Raw genomic sequence first — 18,988 nt, 5'->3', positions numbered from 1 at the left:
ATAAAAATAAAACAAAGTTAATTAAATGTATGTTCAATTATATAAAAAACTCGTTGAGTTATTTTTTCGTTTGAAATATGTATCAAGACTCAACTCATTTTAAAGAAACAACAAAAAAAAAAAAAATACTTGATCAAATTGAAAAATATTATGTGTAAAAAAAAACATAAGAATTATGAAATAAAATAGATAATTAAAATTAAAATTATAAATACTTAAAGTCTTGGATTGGATGATTCCTCAAAATGTACTTTTTTACCAGGATTATCAAGAGTTTCAACAAGACTCTGAGAAAAACTCCACTCGGAACTGCTGTCATCGTTGTCACATCTTTGAAAAAAAAAAGAAATTAATAAACAATTAAAAAATAGCTTAAAATTAAAATAATAAATAGATAAAAATATTATTACAAAGAATCCACACTGTCAGCCATTCTAGACATAATAGAAGCAGCTCCATCAATTTTTTGAATATCCAATGTTGAAGTAGCATTAGAAACATAAATTCCACGTGTTCCAGCAAGTCCAAGGTATCTTGGATTGTTAAAATCAATCAATGTTTTTTCTGGAATTTTCGATTTATGTTTATATACATCTGGAGTTAATTTAATAACTTCAACTGTTGCACAATGAACAATAAACAGGTACGGATTACGAAAAGCTATATGAAAAAAATTAAAGAAAAAAAAAATTAATTAATATTGTTGAATGATTTTTAAAATAAAAAAAAAATTAAAATATACGTACCAAATGAAAATGGAAAATGATTCCAAACTGGATCTACAGCTCTTGTTCTGTGTCCATATTCATCAACGAAAACTCCAAATTCATTATAACACAGTAAAATTTCCATTCTTCCATCATTTAAATTTCCAACATTTAATACAGCAACTGGAAATACACCAATTCCAGCAAGACCAGCTAATTCAATTCTATCTGAGCTATCATCACCATCTGGAAGATCTTTAGCATTATAAGTATTTAAATTAATTTGATAAAATTTTTGACAACCAACAATTAATGAGTCATTTGTAAAAATAGCACAACTGCATGGTTCACCAGTTTCAAATTCTCTAACAGGTATAAATTCATCATATTCATCATTTGCTTGCCATTTTAATAATATTATTGATGAATGTGTTGCAGCACACAGTAAATTATTTTGTAGTTGATAAAAATGACAACTTTCTGTACCATTTAATATATTTTTCGTTGTTATTGCTGGTCTTGAACAATCCGCAGCCATTGCATTACTTTTTAATTGTCGTAAATCACATGATACTAATTTACGATCTTCACCAGCAATCATAATTGCCAAGCCAATATTTTCATGTAATGATAAACGATTAACTTTTTTAACACCACGTATTGCTGTTAATATTTTACTGTGTGATGGACGAAATGAATAAAGTCCCTCTTGTGCACAAACAAGAAGTACACCTTCTTTTTCAAGTTCAACAACACAATTTAAATCTAAACGATTTTTTTCTAATCTTAATATTGTTGATGACATTGTATTTTTAGCTAAGCATGATGTTGATGTTGTTATTGATTTTAATGCATTTAACCATGATTTTTTATCAACTTGACTTAATGCCATAATATCAAGACGTGGTGGTGATGACCAACATGGAAGTGAGCCTTCTTCAACTCTAAATATATATTCTAAATCTGATTTTGCTGTACCAGGTATATCTGTTTGATCAATTGTATCACGTACAGAAAAACCAGTTTTACCAGTTAAATTAATTTTATTTATTGGTGACATATTTTTTAATGGTTCATGCTCATAAACACATAAATAGCCATTTTCAAGACGTAGATATTTTCTATCCCATAATGTTTTACCATTACCAGTAACTTTAACCCAACTTTCCATTGTAATTTTATTATTTTTATTAGCTTTTCTATTATCATTATTACCATCATCATCTTCATCGTCATCATCATCATCATTAAATGTTGTATAATCTGGTTCATCAATTGTTAATGTTTGTACAGAACCACTTAATGTTGATATACTTTCATCTGAATTACGCCAATTTTGTTTAAGATGTTCAATAAAACCACCAGGTAATCCACAAATTGCTTCAGCTTTTGATGAACATTTACAATGTGTTATCAATTGACAATGTGAACATTTTGATACTTGTTTACCCAATGGTATTGTTTCATTACATACTGTACATTTGCGATTTTTTAATAATAATATTTCAACCTGAAATGTATGATGTATATTATGACTTGATCTTTTTATTGATGCTGAATTATGTTGTATAAATACGTCCTGTAAAATTTCTTCATTTTTATTATTATTATTAGATTTTTTAGGACTATTGATTGTTGGTGTTGTTTTTTTAGTTGGTGATGTTGGTGTTGTTGATGCAATTGTTGCTTTTAAATCTAATAATTGTTCAGTTAATTTTTTAACTTTAGCTCTTTCACGTGATAATTGATTTTCTAATTCACGATAACCAACAGGCATACTACAACCATTTAATTGCATTAAAGGTGGTAATTGTTCTTTTTGTTTTGATTTAAATATTTTATCACAAAAATTTTTTTTTTTCTTTGATTGTTCTTCTAATTTTAATTGTAAATAATCAATTAATTTTGTTTGTTGTTGTCTTGTACCTTCATTTTTAAATTCATGCTCAGAATAAAATTGTCTCATTTCTTCTAATACTGATTCTAATTCAGCAATACGTGAACGTAATTCTTGTCCTTGTTCAATTGATGATTTTAAATCATTTGCTAATTCTTCATTGTAATCTTTTAATTGATGTAAACGTGTTAAATATACTGAACTTTCTTCTTTAACTTGTATTGCATCAGTTTTAGCATGTTCAAGTGCACGTTCAAGATGTATTAAATCACATTCCATGTCATGTACTTTTGTTGTTGAGCTTGTTAATTGATTTGATAAATCTTGTACTCTTTCTTTATATTCATTATTTTTTTGACGTAAATGATCTCTTTCATTTTCAATATCAGATTTATCTGATTCTAGTTTTTCAATTTTACGTTCAGCAATAAGACGTTGTGTTTTTTCTTCATTTTGGCCAATTTTAGATTCACGTAATTTTTTTTCAACATCATCAATGTCTTTTTGTAGTCTCATTTTTTCTTGTACAAGTGTATTTTCACGTGTTTCATGATCAGATGTTAATCTTTCATAATCAGTCAATTGTTCTTCTAATACAACACATGTTTCTTTTAATACTTCATTATTTAATTCAACTTCTTTTAATTTTCTTTCTAAATCATCAATTTTACATTCCAATGAATTTTTTAATTCATTCAACTTTGTGATGTCATTTAAAAAACGTTTATTTTCATTTTTTAATGATGTTACACGTTCTTGATTTGTTTGTTTTTCTTTTCTTGCTGCATCAAGTTCTCTTCTTAAATTTGAACTTGATGTTTGTAATTGTTGAATTTGTTCATTTGCTTGTGTTAATGCACGTTGTGCTGAATCAGCTTGTAAACGATTTCTTGATGATTGTTTTGTTATATCAGCTAATGATGCTTTAGCTTTATCAAGTTCTGTTGATATTTTTTTAGATTTTTCATCAATTTCTTCTTGTTTTTTATTTAACTTTTCAGTTAATTCATTTTTTTCTTTTTCTAACTGCTCAATTTTATCTTTTGATGATTTTTCATTACGTTCAGCAATTCTTTTATCAACATTTGCACTTTTTAATTCAATATCTTTTTGTCGTAGCTCAGATTTTATTTTTAATAATGTATCTTTTTCAGTATTTAATTTATCACGTGTTAATTCTAAACGTTTTTCTAAACGTTCAATTTGTTGTTCATATACTTTTTTTTCATCATTTGTCAATTGTTGTTGAGCTGCTGCTGCTGTTGTTGTTGTTGTTGTTGTTGTTGATGATCTTGATGATGATGATTTTTTATCAGTATTATTTTTTAATCTTGCATTTTCAGCTTCTAATTTAGTAACACTTTGTTGTAAATTATTAAGTAACTCTTCAAGTTCTTCAACTTTACGTAATTGATCATCTTCTTTTTCTTGTGATTCTTGTAATTTAGCTTGTAATTTAACTTTATCTATTTTAGCAATATTTTCACTTTGTTTTAAATTTGTTATTGTATCATTTAAATTAATTTTTGTTTTATTTAATTTAATTTTCATATCTTCATTTTCTTTACGTAATTTTTCATTATCATTTTCTAAATTTTTAACAATATCATCTTTATTATTAATATCTTCAAGTTGTTTTGTACGTTCTTTTAATTGATTACGTAGTGTATTAATTTCTTCATCACGTGGTGGTATCATTGCTTGTGCACTACGTAATTGTTCTTTAACATCTTTTAAATCTGATTGTGCTAATTCTAATGCAACAGTCATTCTTGATAATCTACAATGATTACCATCTCTTTCATTTCTTAATTCATTTTCTAGTTCATTATTTTTTAACATTTCAGATTCAAGTTTCATACGTATTTCAGCAAGTTGACTATGACTTCTTGTTGCTATTTCTTCAAGTTTATTTTCAACACCAGCAACACTTTGACGACGTAGCTCACGTGTTTTAGCTAATGATTCTTTATATTGTATTTGAAATGTACGTAATTTATGTAATTCAGCAGTTGTTGTTTCTAATTCACATTGTAAACGTTGTAGCTTTGATGACATTTCATTATTACTTGTACATAATTCAGTAATACGTACTGTTTGACTTTCAATATGTTCATTTAAACATCGTAATTTTTTTTTTTCTGATAATTCCCATTTTTGTTTAGCATTTGTTATTATATCAAGTACTGTTCTTTCTAATTCAGAACGTTCTTGAATTTTAGCATCTAATTTTCTTTTTAATAAATCCATTTCTGTTTTAATTTTACTTAATTCACGTTCAAGTTTTTCTCTTTCTTTTAATGATGCATCAAGTTTAATTTTTTTTTCTTCAAGTTGTAATTCTAATGCTGTTGTTAAACGTGCATCTTCACTTGATCTTGCATGTAATTCAAGTAATTTTTTTTGTGCATCCTCAAGATCATTCATATTTTTTTCTAACTTTTCAGATAATTCATATTTTTCTTTTGACATTGTTAAACGTGTATTTGAATATATTTTATCTTGTAAATTTAACATTGTCCTTTGTTGTTCATGTATTTCACGCATTTTTTCTTCAAGTTCAACAGCTAATTCTAATTTTTCATTTGATAAATTTGATAATGTTAATTCTTTTGTTTTTGATGGTAATTCCAGAAGACGACGTTGTTGTTCTTGGCGTTCTCTTTTTCTGTTATTTCGTAGTTGTAATGATAACTCCGAATTTTCTTTACTCATTTTACTTGGACTTTTTGGCAATGCCAACATTTTTTACAATTTATTTTATTATTTTTATTAACTTTATTGATAAACCACTAGTTTTTTTTAATTATTATTACCACTATTTATACATTGTTTATGTTTTATAATAACATTCATCAACAACCGGTGTCTTGATGTGTGTACACAGCTTGTTTTTTACAAACAATTGCAAAAAACGGTTATGCACGTTTACCAATATTATAAACAAAATAATAGCCATCGCCATCTTGAATTATAAACATTCATTCTGATTGGCTAATGAAACAAAATGGCTTCGTGATTTGCTCGAATGGTAAATTAAAAATTTATTATATCAACACAACAATTATTATTATTGTATTATTATTTTTATTTTACATTTTCCACCAGCTGTTTGTGTGTCATATTGAAATAATTATTTTAACAAAACAATTGTAATTATATTAATTAAAATCTTGATAATTTAATAGACAACAACAAAAACATAATGGTTGATGCATCAACAAAAAAAACACTGAGTGGTATACCACTTTTGAAAACAAAAGCTGGACCAAGAGACAAGGAACTTTGGGTACAAAGACTCAAAGAAGAATACACTACTCTCATACAGGTAAATAAATTTAAAATAATTATAATTTATATTTAAATTATTTAACATTAAATTAATTTACAGTATGTGCAAAGTAACAAGGCATCAGATAATGACTGGTTTAGACTGGAGTCTAACAAAGAAGGTACCAAGTGGTTTGGAAAATGTTGGTATATTCATAATTTACTCAAATATGAATTTGACGTTGAATTTGATGTAAGTTATCAACTTGATTTAATAGCTGTTTATGTTTTTATAAAAATAATTTTATTATTTTGTTGTATAGATTCCTGTAACATATCCAGTTACTTCACCAGAAATTGCACTTCCAGAGCTTGATGGAAAAACAGCTAAAATGTATCGTGGAGGTAAAATTTGTTTGAGTGATCATTTTAAACCACTTTGGGCAAGAAATGTTCCAAAATTTGGCATAGCACATGGAATGGCTCTTGGTGTAAGTATAAATAATAATTTCGAAATCGAAAAATAAACAGATAATAATTTCGAAATCGAAAAAAGTAAATAATATATTTTTTTCTTTCATAATACAGCTTGGTCCATGGCTCGCTGTTGAAGTGCCTGATTTAATAGAAAAAGGAATAATCAAACACAAAGATCAGTGTGATGAAAAAAAATAAACAAAAAATAAAAAAAAGGAAATAATTTCTAGATAATTTTGATATTAAAAAATATAAAATAAAATTTATATATAAAGTGTTTAAATAAAAACAAAAAAAAAAAAATTATATTTTATATATAATTTAAATTTATTTTTTCTCTATTTACAAACAAACAAAATGGTCTTTTTATTTATCATCATCATTGAGTTGTATTTTTTTAGTATCTTTAATTATTTCATTTAATTTATATAAATCTTTTAATGACACATCACCACTACCTCGTGGTAATGGTTTTGGCTGTGATTTATCTGGTTTCCATCCAAGCATATAAATAATTTGAAACGTTGCTGGTATATATTTTTTACCATCTTTATCATCAATTTTACCATAAAGTTCATCATAAATTGCTGATGCAGCAATCATTGTTTCTCTTTTTAAATGTAATTTTCTATTTCTTGCTGCATTATTTTCTGCCATTCCTTAATCATAAAATACACATGATTTATTATTGTTTTTTGTTTTAGATTAAAAAATATGAAATATTACCTTTTAAATCATGCATTAATTCAAACATTGATGGAAATCCAACAACAATTTCATCACAATCAATAGTCAACATTGTAAAACCAGCTCTTGTCATTAAACTTCCAATATCACGTATTTGTGCAAATGGTGATATGTGAGGTGATATTCCACCTTCTCTTTCTAGTTCTGCAAGTTGTAAAGAACTTCTAGAAAAACAAAAAAACATAATTCAATCATCAAGTGTATTTATATAAATACAAACAATAAATATTTACCTCAATTCATAGAGTGTATCACCACCAAAAATAGCAGCCATAAAAACACCATCATTTTTTAATACTCTAATAATTTTTTCAAAACAACCAGGCAAATTATTAACCCAATGTAAACTCAAACAACTTACAACAATATCTATACTATTTTCATCTAATAAAAAATTTTCTTCATCAATTATTCTTTTTTCAATTTCAATGTTATCTGGTAGAGATGCTTGATTTAAATATGTCTCAGACATATCAGTTAATATTAATTTTTTAATACTATCAGATATAATATTTTTAGCAACATGACCACGACCACATCCAAGATCTAGACCAACTTTAAATTCACGTTTAATATCAAATATTCTATCAGCAAGTCTGTAACCAATTTCATCTTTAATATAATCATATATTTTAACATCTGCATTATTTGCTGAACGTTCACGTTGAAGTAATTTTACATTTCTATCAAATACATTCATTACATTATTTGGAGATAAATTTCTATATATTTTTGTTGTATTTATTGTTCTATAATTTTGTAAATGTTTTATTATAATTTTATTTGATAAATTTAAAGTCATTTTTAATATTTTAATTTATAATCGATAAATTTTAAACGTGGAATCTTTTATTTGTATTCAATTACATTCAATTATTTATTGTTGTTTTTTGTTTTGTTTTTTTTTTTAATTTTTAGGTTAGGAATTATATTTTTGTATATTATTTTTCCAAGTCATTCCCTCTGCACCCCTCTAGATGACTTGTCAAAGTTTGTTGATATTTTTGTAGCTGGTATAATTTTTTATTATTTAAAAATTATATAAAATTTAGAAATTAATTATTTATTTATTCATTTAGAGTTTTTAGTTTCATTTTTTTTTTTTTAAATTGTTATTGTTGTTTTATAGTGTGACGTAATTTTCGACATTTATGATTATTTATTATTGTTTTGAAAATAATTTTTTAAAAAATATTATTATTATTATTATTTTTAATATAGTTGTATATTATAATTTTTGTATTGATCTTTAAAATTATTAATAAACAAAATTTTTTTAATTAAAAAATTTACAGTCAAATAATAATCTAATCTTTTTATTATTTAATAATCTGATTTTTTTTTATTTTTTCCTAAACTTGAGGCCTTTGTGTCTGTATTTTATTTATATATAAGTATTGAAGAGTTATTGAAAAATATTTTTGTCACATCAATCAACGTTAACACAGTGTGATAAAAAGACAAAAAAAAAAAAAAGTTAAAATTAAGAATTTCAGTCATGATAATTGTTGAAACTTGAAGCTTATTTCTATATTAAATAACCAGCAAGTGTGACAATCAAAGTAAAAAAATAATTATTAAAAATTATTTAACATTTTTTGTTGATTATAAATATTATTTAAAAAATGGGACAACATGTATCACGTAATGATTTTGAATGGGTCTACACCGAAGAGCCACATGCCTCACGTCGTAAATTAATTTTAGGTAATTTTTCTTCTATTAGATAATTTTTAAAATATAATTTGTCTTATTTAATTATTTTTATTTACAGAAAAATATCCACAAATTAAAAAGCTATTTGGTCATGATCAAAATTTAAAATGGATTATTTTGGCAATGGTGTTTGTCCAGCTTGCATCAATGTTCATTGTAAAAAATTTAAATTATCCAGAACTTATTATTCTTGCATATTGTTTTGGTGGTGTTATTAATCATTCACTAACTCTGGGTAAGATATTAATTATTTTATACATTTTAAACATGTTTAGATTGATGAATAAATACAATGATAAATATATATTTGATAAATATTTTAGCTGTTCATGAGACTTCACATAATCTTGCATTTGGACATGCTCGACCACTGGCAAATAGATTGATTGGAATATTTGCAAATTTACCAGTTGGTGTACCAATGGCAGTTAGTTTTAAAAAGTATCATCTGGAACATCACAGAGTATGTTATTATAAATAAATAAAATTGAATTTAATAATAGATTTATCAAGAGTAAATTAATTTGTTTAATTGTCTCTTTTTAGTATCAAGGTGATGAATATCTTGATACAGATATTCCAACATACATAGAAGCAAAATTATTTTGTACAACATTTGGAAAATTTTGTTGGGTTCTTTTGCAACCATTTTTTTATGCTTTTAGACCATTAATTGTTTATCCAAAAACACCAACAACTTGGGAATATATTAATCTTGTTGTTCAAATAATTTTCAATGGATTTGTTTGGTATTTTTTTGGTAATTAAAAATATATTATCTATTATTAATAAATAACTCAAATAAATTTGATTTGATTATTTATATTTTTTATTGTTTTTTTTTTTCAGGAGGTAAAGTTGTATTTTATTTTTTAATTGGAACCTTATTGGCACTTGGTCTTCATCCAGTTGCTGGGCATTTTATATCTGAGCATTACATGTTCAATAAAGGATATGAAACTTATAGTTATTATGGATCATTGAATTTTATAACATTCAATGTTGGCTATCACAATGAACATCATGATTTTCCAGCAGTTCCAGGCTCTAGACTTCCAGAGGTAAATATAATTAATTTATATTCCTAATTGAATACAGTTTATTGGATTAAAAAATTGAAACAACTTAAATATATTATCAATGATTTATCATGAATTTACCTTGTGATTTTAACATTAATTAATTATTCAAAGTTTATTTATTATTTTTAATTATTATTAGTAGTTGCTGAAGAATAATTTTGTTTAATTTTATTTATTTAGGTCAGACGCATAGCAGCTGAATTTTATGATAATCTTCCTCATCATGATTCATGGACATCAGTACTTTATGATTTTATAATGGATCCGGATGTCGGTCCTTATAGTAGAATCAAACGTAAACATCGTGGACTTGAATCTTAAACAGTTTTTTTTTTTTTTTAAAGCTTCTCTATTTGTATTAAATTATTTTTTCAATATTTTTTTTTTAGTCATTGCTCAGGAGATTATTGAAGAAAAAAATTAACAGATGCTAGTTGAACAAATTTTTATTTAAAAAATGTTTTTATATATATTTAAAAAATAATGTGACCAAAATACAAGCAAACAAATACTCATCTTCCAATTTATAACATAGTTATAAACAACAGACTTAATAATATTCCAAAAGTATGACTTTTTACATTTAATAATTACTTAATTATACAAATATATTTGTGATGAAAATAGTAACATTACCATTTCAAGATTATCTTACTAAGTCAATGATATTAGAACCACAAATTTATAATTTAATTTTTTTTCTTTGAGATTTTATTTATAGTGTGCAAGTGTTTGAATTTGTGATATATGTAATATATAATTGTGAACAATGTACAATTAATTTTTAAGCATCAAAAATGATATTTTTATCTGTATTTATTATTAATACTGTAATTAATTTACAAACAAAATATGACCAATGTAATTCTTTACTAGAAAAAAATTAAAAACAGATAAAAAAAATATGGTTAGTTTTATTATTTAATTAATTTTAATTGGTTCAATATTTAATTTAATAATTGTTATAAAAAAAATAATTATTATTCTTTTTTTTTTTTCAATGCCCAAATTAAATATATTTTTCTTTTTTTGAATTTCAATATGGCCGCGTTTTGGAGTGTAGTGACATCTACCAAGAAGTTGTCTGAAAAACAGCTGTTCTAGAAATTGCTAGAAAATTCCGAGGCTTCTTTTTCAGATCCTTGGATCCTTGTGTATTTTTTTTTTTCATTTCCTGCTCATTCGCCTCGTTGCTGTGTTGACCAGTGGACTACTGTTGACTTGTCTGGACTTGCCTAAACGTGTCTTTGATACAATCATCGATTAATCATCAAAAAGTTACTTAATTTTACTCAAGTATACATTTTATATCAAAAAAACCAATATCTTTATTAAAAACTATAATTAAAAATAATTTATTAACCATGGCAAATGTTGAAGAAACAACTAAAACCATCGAAAACCAAGTAAGTAATTTTTCTCTGCCTCAAAGGCAATATAACATAACCTATTTAAAAAATTTATAACTCATTGAATGTGTGTTTAAATTATTATTAATTATTTAATGATTTTTTTTTAGATGCCAGCACCAAAAATTAAACATGACTGGTACCAAACTGAAGCACATGTTGTTATAACAATTCTTGCTAAAAATAGTGAATCAGTCAATGTTCAGTATGGAGAAACAACTGTAAGTAAATATTGATATTTATATTTATTTTAAATGCAATTTTATTTTTCTTTTATTTGAAGAAATAATAATTTAAAATTAAATTTTATATGGCGTGTTGATGACTCATGTAAATTATTTATAACTTTGTCACGTATAACCTTGAAATTTTTTTTAAAACTTGCAATAAATTTTTAAATATTATTTATTTTCAACACAATAAATTGTAAATGAATGGTTATATTTTATTTTTTAGCTAAGTGTTACTGCAAAATTACCATCAGGAAGTGACTACAGTCTTGAGCTTGATCTTGCTCACCACATTGTTCCTGATGAATGTTCTCATCGTGTTGTTCCTTCAAAAATTGAAATAAAACTCAAAAAACTTGAGGGTTTAAGATGGTCAACACTTGAGGGTGATGCTCAAGTTGTTGCTGATAAAATTCAACCAATACCACGTGAAATTATTGAAGGTAAACAACACCCTCCAAAATATCCAACCTCAAGCAAAAAGCCAATTGATTGGGATAAAATTGAAAAAGAAATTGAGAAAGAAGAAGCTGAAGAAAAACCAGAAGGTGACGCTGCATTGAATGGACTATTCCAAAAAATTTATGGTAGTGGATCTGATGAAGTTAGAAGAGCTATGAACAAATCTTTCGTAAGTATTTTAAAAACTTTTAAAATATCAACACAATAATTACAATAATTTAACAAAATAATTAATATTTTTATTCTTTTTTTTTTTCATGATAATTAGCAACAATCTGGTGGAACTGTTTTGAGTACAAACTGGGACGAAGTCAAGGCAAAAGATATCACATGCAAACCTCCAGATGGTATGGAATTCAAAAAATGGGATTAAATTAATCAAAAAAATTAATTCCATTGTTAAAAAAAAAAAAAAAAAAGTTGTTTCTTTGATCTATCTGATAATTTTTTTACTTGAAACTTTGGTATAGAAAAAAAATTGTACAAATGAAAAAAGCCTTTTCTGTATCACTGAAGTCTTGAATATATATTATATTAATTTTTTTTTTCTTTTTTCATTTGACAAACAATAGATGCTAAAAATAAAATAAGTCAAAAGTATTATACTCGTTCTTCTTTTTGTCTATTAAATAACATTTAATTTTTAAATAAATATCTTGAATTTTTAAACATTGTATATATTTTTTTTATTATTCATGTTGTATTTTTTTTTTTTTTACAGTAAATAATATCTAAGTAACAAATCGACTAATTAAATAACAAATTGCAAGCACTGTGCCACCAATAATGAAATTTTTTTGTTCATATAAATTCAAATGTGTATCATTTGTTTTTATATTATTTTGACTAATTGATTTTTCAGAATCTTGAGATTCATTAGATTCATTTAATTTCAAAGATGATGATTCAATGATGTGTTTATTATTTTCTAAAATTTCTTTTAAACTTAAATCTAATGTATCAAAATAATTTTTAAATAATTCTTCATTTTTAATTTGTCCACTGGTAATGACATTTCTAACATCAGTTATTCTACGATTATTATAAATCATTGAACCACCCAATGATATTATTGCAATTGCTGCTGATGCAAGAATTGATAAATATTTATATTTTTGTGCATTAATTTGTTGGCTATCATGATATTCTTTAATTGCTGTTGCTAATTGTGTAAAATAATCACGTTCTTCATTTTCTAATAATTTTATATTTGTCATTATTTTACCTTGTTCTTGTAATGATTTATTTTCTGTTATTGTTAATTGTACATATTTTGGATCATCTCTTCGAGTTTGTAATAGCTCACCATAAATATCTTTTAGCTTTTCAGCAATTTGACTTGATTCATTTGTTAAATTTCTACGTTTATCTTGACATTCAAATAGTTTATCTTGTACATCAATAACTTGACGTTTTGATAATTCAACATCTTCAATACCAGTTAAATGTTCATACCATTTAAACCAATCAATCAATTGTCTTGGTACTGGTCGAGATGGTTGTAAACGTGCTTCACGAAAATCTTGAATTATTGTTGCTGTTCCTCCATGAACATTCTGAAAAATAATAAATTAATATTATCAAATAAATTGTTTTTAAATTAATCATAAAATTATAGAATCCAAACAAAATTTACCTTTACAAGTGTGTTGTATTTTTCTGATGCAACATTTTGAAAACTTTGTGCTTTTTCTGATGCATTTTCAATAGCACCAGCAATCCTAGATGACTTGTGAATATTTGCTGTTAATGCTCCAATAATTTTTTGTGGTTGTCTTGACATTTTCATCAGCTAATTCAATAAAATACATATATTAGATAAATCATTTAATAAATTATTTATTTATTTATTTATTTTAATTTTATTTACCTTTGTAATTGTTGTTGACTTGTTGTTATTGTTAAATTGTTATTATGGCAGCCATATTGTTATTTGTTGCGGCAGCGCTACTGCGGGAGTGTTGTCAACTGTCAACAGGTGTTTGCCTGTGTGTGTGTGTATGTGTAAAAACAATTGAAAAAATATACACACAAAATTATCCGGCATAAATTTTTTTATTTAATTCTAACAAGTGATAAGCGTAATACGATAAGGTAAATAATATGCAAATTCCAACACAATGACTAATCCTTAGCTTGATTTCAAATGTTGACTTGTGTCATTCATTTGTTTATACTTTTGGTTAGAAAAATAAAACGTTTATTTTGTTTATTTCATTATTTTAATATTTCTCTATAATAAAAAAATAAATTTTTCATTGTTTATCAAGTGTTTTTATAATGAAATCATAGTAAGTCGTGATTATTATCAACAATTATCATGATATTCAAATGCCAAGTAATTAATTGTATTTAAAAAATAACAATGACCTATTTAAACATTATTTTTAGTTGACATTTTTGTTTTTTTCATTTACCTCATTTACTCAATTTAATTTTATTAACTGTATGATAAAACTATTTTTTATTAAATTATTTTCAGTAGAATCAATGTCAAAACGTTCAAAGGATGTCATTATTGATGTGGCATCATCAAAAAGAAAACGTAAACAATCTCCCAGTGATACTAAAAAAAGAACTGTTGTTAAAAAGGATGAGATGGGTTGTTTACCATCAAAAAAACGACGAGTTGATCGACCAACTGTTACTTCTCCATCAAGTAAAGTAATTGATTTAACAGAGTCTCCATTGTCTGATTCAACTCTTTCTGTTCGTAAAACTCGTACAGTACGAAGGAAACCAACAGATCCACCACCAGATCCACCAAAATTTTCATCAAATTATTCAAAACAACATGTTACAAATTCAATTCGTTCACCATCCTCACAATCAACAGAGTCTTCATCGATTAGTTCAACCTCTGCTGTTCGTAAAGCTCGTACAGTACGAAGGAAACCAACAGATCCACCACCAGATCCACCAAAATTTTCATCAAATTATTCAAAACAACATGTTACAAATTCAATTCGTTCACCATCCTCACAATCAACAGAGTTTTCATCGATTAGTTTAACCTCTGCTGTTCGTAAAGCTCGTACAGTACGAAAAAAATCACCAGTTCCATCAACCTCATCAACAAGTGATTCAGAACAACATGTTACACCTTCAATTTGTTTAACATCCTCACAATCATCAGCAAATGATTGGGACTGTGTTGACTATGTCAGTGAATCAACTGGTATCAGTATTTCAATTGCAAAAACTGTAATTAAACTTTTAGAAAATGAAAATACTATTCCTTTTATTGCTCGTTATCGTAGAGCTCAAACAAATGATCTAGATGCTGACGAATTACGTGCTGTAAAAGATGCTTATGAAAAATCTAAACAAATTAAAAATAAAGCTGACAATGTTATTAAAGCCATTGAAAAAGCAGGTAAATGGACACCACAACTTCATAATTTTGTTCGTTCAGTTAAATCAATTAGTGATTTAGAACAAATTCATTCACTTTACAAAGAAACATCAAAACTTGCACTTGCTGAAAAAGCAAGAAAACTTGGCTTAGAATCACCAGCACAATCAATCATTAACGGTATTAACGTAGGACATTTTCGTAATTTTATAAATAAAAATAAAGAAGGTCTTCGTGAAGAAGATGAAATTAAAGAAAATATTGTTTGTATATTATCTGATATTATTGTCAAGGATAAACAAGTTTTTGATGAAAGAATTAAACTTAAAGCTGAAAATTTTCTACAAATACAAACAAAAAAAACTAAAGATGCTGATAAGAATGAAAAATTAAAAACATATGAAATGTATCTTGATTGGAGTATGTCTGAAAAAAATATAAAACCACATCAAATTCTTGCAATAAATCGTGCTGAATCTGAAAAAATAATAACAGTTAAATACACTCTTCCTGATCGTATGGAAAGGTCATTGTTAAAATTTGTTCTAAATTTATATCCAGCTGCATCAAGATTATCCTTCAATCGTGAATTATTAACATCAGGTTTTAATCGTGCTTTTAAAAATTCAATAAAACCAACAATTGTAAGACGTACAAAAGCTGAAATGAGTGAAAAAGCTGAAGAAGCATCAATAGAATCATTTGCTGTTAATGTTAAACAAAAGTTACTATCTGCACAAGTACGTGGTAAAATTGTTCTTGGTGTTGATCCTGGTTTTACTGCTGGTTGTAAAATGGCTGTTGTATCAGTACAAGGTGATGTACTTGAAACATCAACAATATATCCTCATAAAGGCGATAAATTAAAGCATGAAGCAGCCAATATTATTACAAAGCTTGTTAAAAAACATCAATGTGATACTATTGCATTGGGTAGTGCAACTGCATGTCGTGAAACTGAACAATTTTTATCAGATTTAATTGATAGTGGTAAATTTTTACCTATTGATGTTGTTTATACAATTGTCGATGAGTCAGGTGCCTCAGTATACAGCTGTAGTGCTGAAGCAAAAGCTGAATTTCCAAATATGGATATCAATGTTATATCAGCTGTTTCAATTGCCAGAAGATTACAAGATCCACTTGCTGAATATGTTAAAATTGAACCAAAATCACTTGGCGTTGGTATGTACCAACATAGTTTACCAGAAAAAAAATTAGCTGCAAAATTGGATGAAATTGTTATGGAAGCTGTTAGTTTTGTTGGTGTTGATGTAAACACAGCATCACAATGTTTACTACGACGTGTTGCTGGTTTATCTGATAAAAAAGCAGCAAATATTATTCAACATAGAAAAGATAATGGTCCATTTTTAAATCGTGAAATGTTAAAAAAAGTTAGTGGTATTGGTCCAAAAACTTTTGAACAATGTGCTGGATTTATTAGAATTGTTCCTGAGACAGCATCAACAAAATTAAATACTACAAATAATTTTAATATATTAGATCAAACATGGATTCATCCAGAATCATATGAATTAGCTAAACAATTTATTAAAGCTTGTGGTGTTGATTTAAAAAATTTAGGAAGTCGTGAATTTATATCTAGTGTTAATATATTTGCTGGACAAGGTATTGATATTCTTGCAAAACGTTTTAATACAGATACAAAAAATTTAGAAGTTATTATAAAAAGTTTAACAATGAAAAAAGGAGAAGATATTAGAGAACAAAATGATGCTCCTATTTTTAGAAAAAGTGTACGAAGTATTGATGATTTAACTGTTGGTTGTTTGTTGAGTGGAGTTGTTAGAAATATTGTAGCATTTGGTGCTTTTGTTGATATTGGAGTTGGAAGAGACGCTTTAATACATTCATCGCATCTTAGGAATCAAGATTTAAGAATTACCCAAAGAGTTGATGTCAAAGTAGAGAAAGTTGATAAAGAAACACAAAAAATTGGTCTTATTTTAATAAAAGCCAATTGATTTTTCTTTTATTTATTTAATTTTATTTAAATAGAAATAATAATCATCAACTTTATTTTAAATAATTTATTTATTGCATTTTTAAAATCATTTAAATATATGTAAATTATTAATTTTCTTTTCTATCTTGATGAAATACTTGAGGCTTTTTAAATACTCTATTATTTGTGTATCTTTCAATGAAAATATTTTACAAAAATTTTAATTGACATTAAGTGTACACAGCTGCCTACAAATGTATTGTGATTAAAAGAGAGGCCTTTTCAAAATAATTACCTCAACTTAATTGATTTTAAAATATACAAATGCAAATTTTTTTTTTTTTCTCAATATTATTAAGAATTTAATAAAACAATATTTGTGATATTATAAAAAAAAATGTTATTCAATCATAATGACAAAGCTTTTATTTTTTTTATCGACAAACAAAAATTAAAATTTATAAAATTGTTGGAACATTTTTTATGAGATTTGAGTGTGAGAAAAGTTTGCGAATTTGGCGTCACAATGTCGCGACACTACTATTTTCCAGGCTCGTCGATATGTCCCCTCGTTCACTGGCTCCAATAACTTCGTAAACAAACCTTTTCCTATCAGATAATATCAAAAAGTCCTGTTGAATAAAAATATATCAAACTTCAATGATCCAATAATTTTTTAACTCGAAAATTCAACTTGAAACAAACTTTTTATTAATTAAAAAAATAATTAAATTAATAATAACTACTGTTAATATTTTTAATACTTTTTCAATTTTAATTTATTAATATTTTCGATATAAAAATTGATTTTTTTTTTTTTTTTCTATCAACCACTTTTCATATACTGATAAACTTGAAATTAATTTTTTTTTCCTTCAGTGTATATTAAAAATATCATAAAAATAAAAAATTATATACACTGTATAAGATGGATGGTTTTTTCTTATGTAACAAAACTGGATACTGAAAAATAAAAGGAGAAAAAATTGTACAAAAAAAAAAAATCTATATATAAATAAAAAAGATACAAGCTTAGATAAGTCTGTAAGAAACTTCTGTAAATGTCAGCTCTAGTTTTAGTCTTCTTCCTGGTGGATCGTTGACCTTCTCTCCTGTCTTTTTTCTCTGAGTTTTTGTATTTTTATTTATTTTTTATTTTTGCCCTGAATCTTTGCAGATTGTTGGGTGAGAATAACTGTTTGGTAGGACGCCAGTCTAGAAGTCTCCTATAAAAAAAAAAAAAATTGACAGTAATAATTCTTGAGCTATCATAAAAATAGTACAGATATATTTTTCTTTTGCTGTTATTTTTTACAGTATTTTTCAATGGTAAATAAAATTTCAGTAAATTTTCAAGCTTTTTAGAATAATTTACATTCAAATATTATTTTTAAATATAGCTGAAAAATATGCCTCATACAAAAAAGGATATATTAAAAAATAAACTCAATAGTATATTGATTCGTTAAATTTTAAAATTCAATTTGAACACGTAGTGTTATACTAAATTTTTTTTTTTCTTTTTTTCATTTTTCTTTTATATTTAATCTCTTTGTCTTTAGAAAAAAAAAAAAAAAAGTTTTCTTCACATATACTTGGCTGGTGGTCTTGATGACAGCTGTGTAAAGAAAAACTTAGAGGCGCATAAAAATTCTAAACACGCTTTC

General features: G+C 25.6%; 7 protein-coding genes across 9 annotated transcripts; 4 read left to right on the top strand and 3 right to left on the bottom strand.

The window, feature by feature from the left end:
• LOC122858804 (citron rho-interacting kinase-like) lies at positions 1–5,520 on the bottom strand. Its single transcript, XM_044161960.1, has 3 exons — positions 747–5,520; positions 411–660; positions 1–330 (listed from the first exon to the last, which is right to left on the bottom strand). The coding sequence occupies exons 1-3, from the start codon at positions 5,347–5,349 to the stop codon at positions 216–218; spliced, it is 4,968 nt and encodes a 1,655-aa protein (XP_044017895.1). The 5' UTR covers positions 5,350–5,520; the 3' UTR covers positions 1–215.
• A 178-nt stretch (positions 5,521–5,698) lies between these two features.
• LOC122858802 (ubiquitin-fold modifier-conjugating enzyme 1) lies at positions 5,699–6,709 on the top strand. The gene is made up of 4 exons (XM_044161957.1): positions 5,699–5,932; positions 5,996–6,127; positions 6,198–6,365; positions 6,463–6,709. The coding sequence occupies exons 1-4, from the start codon at positions 5,810–5,812 to the stop codon at positions 6,547–6,549; spliced, it is 510 nt and encodes a 169-aa protein (XP_044017892.1). The 5' UTR covers positions 5,699–5,809; the 3' UTR covers positions 6,550–6,709.
• On the bottom strand, positions 6,655–7,919 carry LOC122858800 (arginine-hydroxylase NDUFAF5, mitochondrial). The gene is made up of 3 exons (XM_044161954.1): positions 7,332–7,919; positions 7,078–7,262; positions 6,655–7,010 (listed from the first exon to the last, which is right to left on the bottom strand). The coding sequence occupies exons 1-3, from the start codon at positions 7,898–7,900 to the stop codon at positions 6,718–6,720; spliced, it is 1,047 nt and encodes a 348-aa protein (XP_044017889.1). The 5' UTR covers positions 7,901–7,919; the 3' UTR covers positions 6,655–6,717.
• A 64-nt stretch (positions 7,920–7,983) lies between these two features.
• On the top strand, positions 7,984–10,799 carry LOC122858801 (sphingolipid delta(4)-desaturase DES1). Of its 2 annotated transcripts, none has more exons than XM_044161955.1 (7): positions 7,984–8,111; positions 8,462–8,805; positions 8,873–9,049; positions 9,138–9,277; positions 9,361–9,574; positions 9,664–9,875; positions 10,077–10,799. In XM_044161955.1, the coding sequence occupies exons 2-7, from the start codon at positions 8,724–8,726 to the stop codon at positions 10,215–10,217; spliced, it is 966 nt and encodes a 321-aa protein (XP_044017890.1). In that variant the 5' UTR covers positions 7,984–8,111; positions 8,462–8,723; the 3' UTR covers positions 10,218–10,799. The 2 variants fall into 2 exon arrangements, with proteins under 2 accessions (XP_044017890.1, XP_044017891.1); XM_044161956.1 differs by having other exon boundaries at positions 8,587–8,805; positions 10,077–10,293.
• A 217-nt stretch (positions 10,800–11,016) lies between these two features.
• LOC122858799 (protein SGT1 homolog) lies at positions 11,017–12,376 on the top strand. Its single transcript, XM_044161953.1, has 4 exons — positions 11,017–11,302; positions 11,416–11,526; positions 11,762–12,166; positions 12,266–12,376. The coding sequence occupies exons 1-4, from the start codon at positions 11,261–11,263 to the stop codon at positions 12,368–12,370; spliced, it is 663 nt and encodes a 220-aa protein (XP_044017888.1). The 5' UTR covers positions 11,017–11,260; the 3' UTR covers positions 12,371–12,376.
• A 236-nt stretch (positions 12,377–12,612) lies between these two features.
• On the bottom strand, positions 12,613–13,973 carry LOC122858798. Its single transcript, XM_044161952.1, has 3 exons — positions 13,868–13,973; positions 13,634–13,789; positions 12,613–13,553 (listed from the first exon to the last, which is right to left on the bottom strand). Exons 2-3 carry the CDS (start codon positions 13,784–13,786, stop codon positions 12,729–12,731), a joined length of 978 nt encoding a protein of 325 aa, XP_044017887.1. The 5' UTR covers positions 13,787–13,789; positions 13,868–13,973; the 3' UTR covers positions 12,613–12,728.
• Positions 13,974–13,977: 4 nt separating this feature from the next.
• Positions 13,978–17,640, top strand: LOC122858797 (S1 RNA-binding domain-containing protein 1). 2 transcript variants are annotated; one of them, XM_044161951.1, is made up of 2 exons: positions 13,978–14,091; positions 14,483–17,640. In XM_044161951.1, the coding sequence occupies exon 2, from the start codon at positions 14,488–14,490 to the stop codon at positions 17,338–17,340; it is 2,853 nt and encodes a 950-aa protein (XP_044017886.1). In that variant the 5' UTR covers positions 13,978–14,091; positions 14,483–14,487; the 3' UTR covers positions 17,341–17,640. The 2 variants fall into 2 exon arrangements, with proteins under 2 accessions (XP_044017886.1, XP_044017885.1); XM_044161950.1 differs by having other exon boundaries at positions 14,006–14,091; positions 14,480–17,640.
• Positions 17,641–18,988: the final 1,348 nt, after the last annotated feature.

This window comes from Aphidius gifuensis, linkage group LG6 (assembly GCF_014905175.1).
Source record: "Aphidius gifuensis isolate YNYX2018 linkage group LG6, ASM1490517v1, whole genome shotgun sequence".
Classification (NCBI taxonomy): domain Eukaryota; kingdom Metazoa; phylum Arthropoda; class Insecta; order Hymenoptera; family Braconidae; genus Aphidius; species Aphidius gifuensis.
Note: the sequence above shows the minus strand (reverse complement) of the source record. Positions and strands in the feature narration are given on the sequence as shown.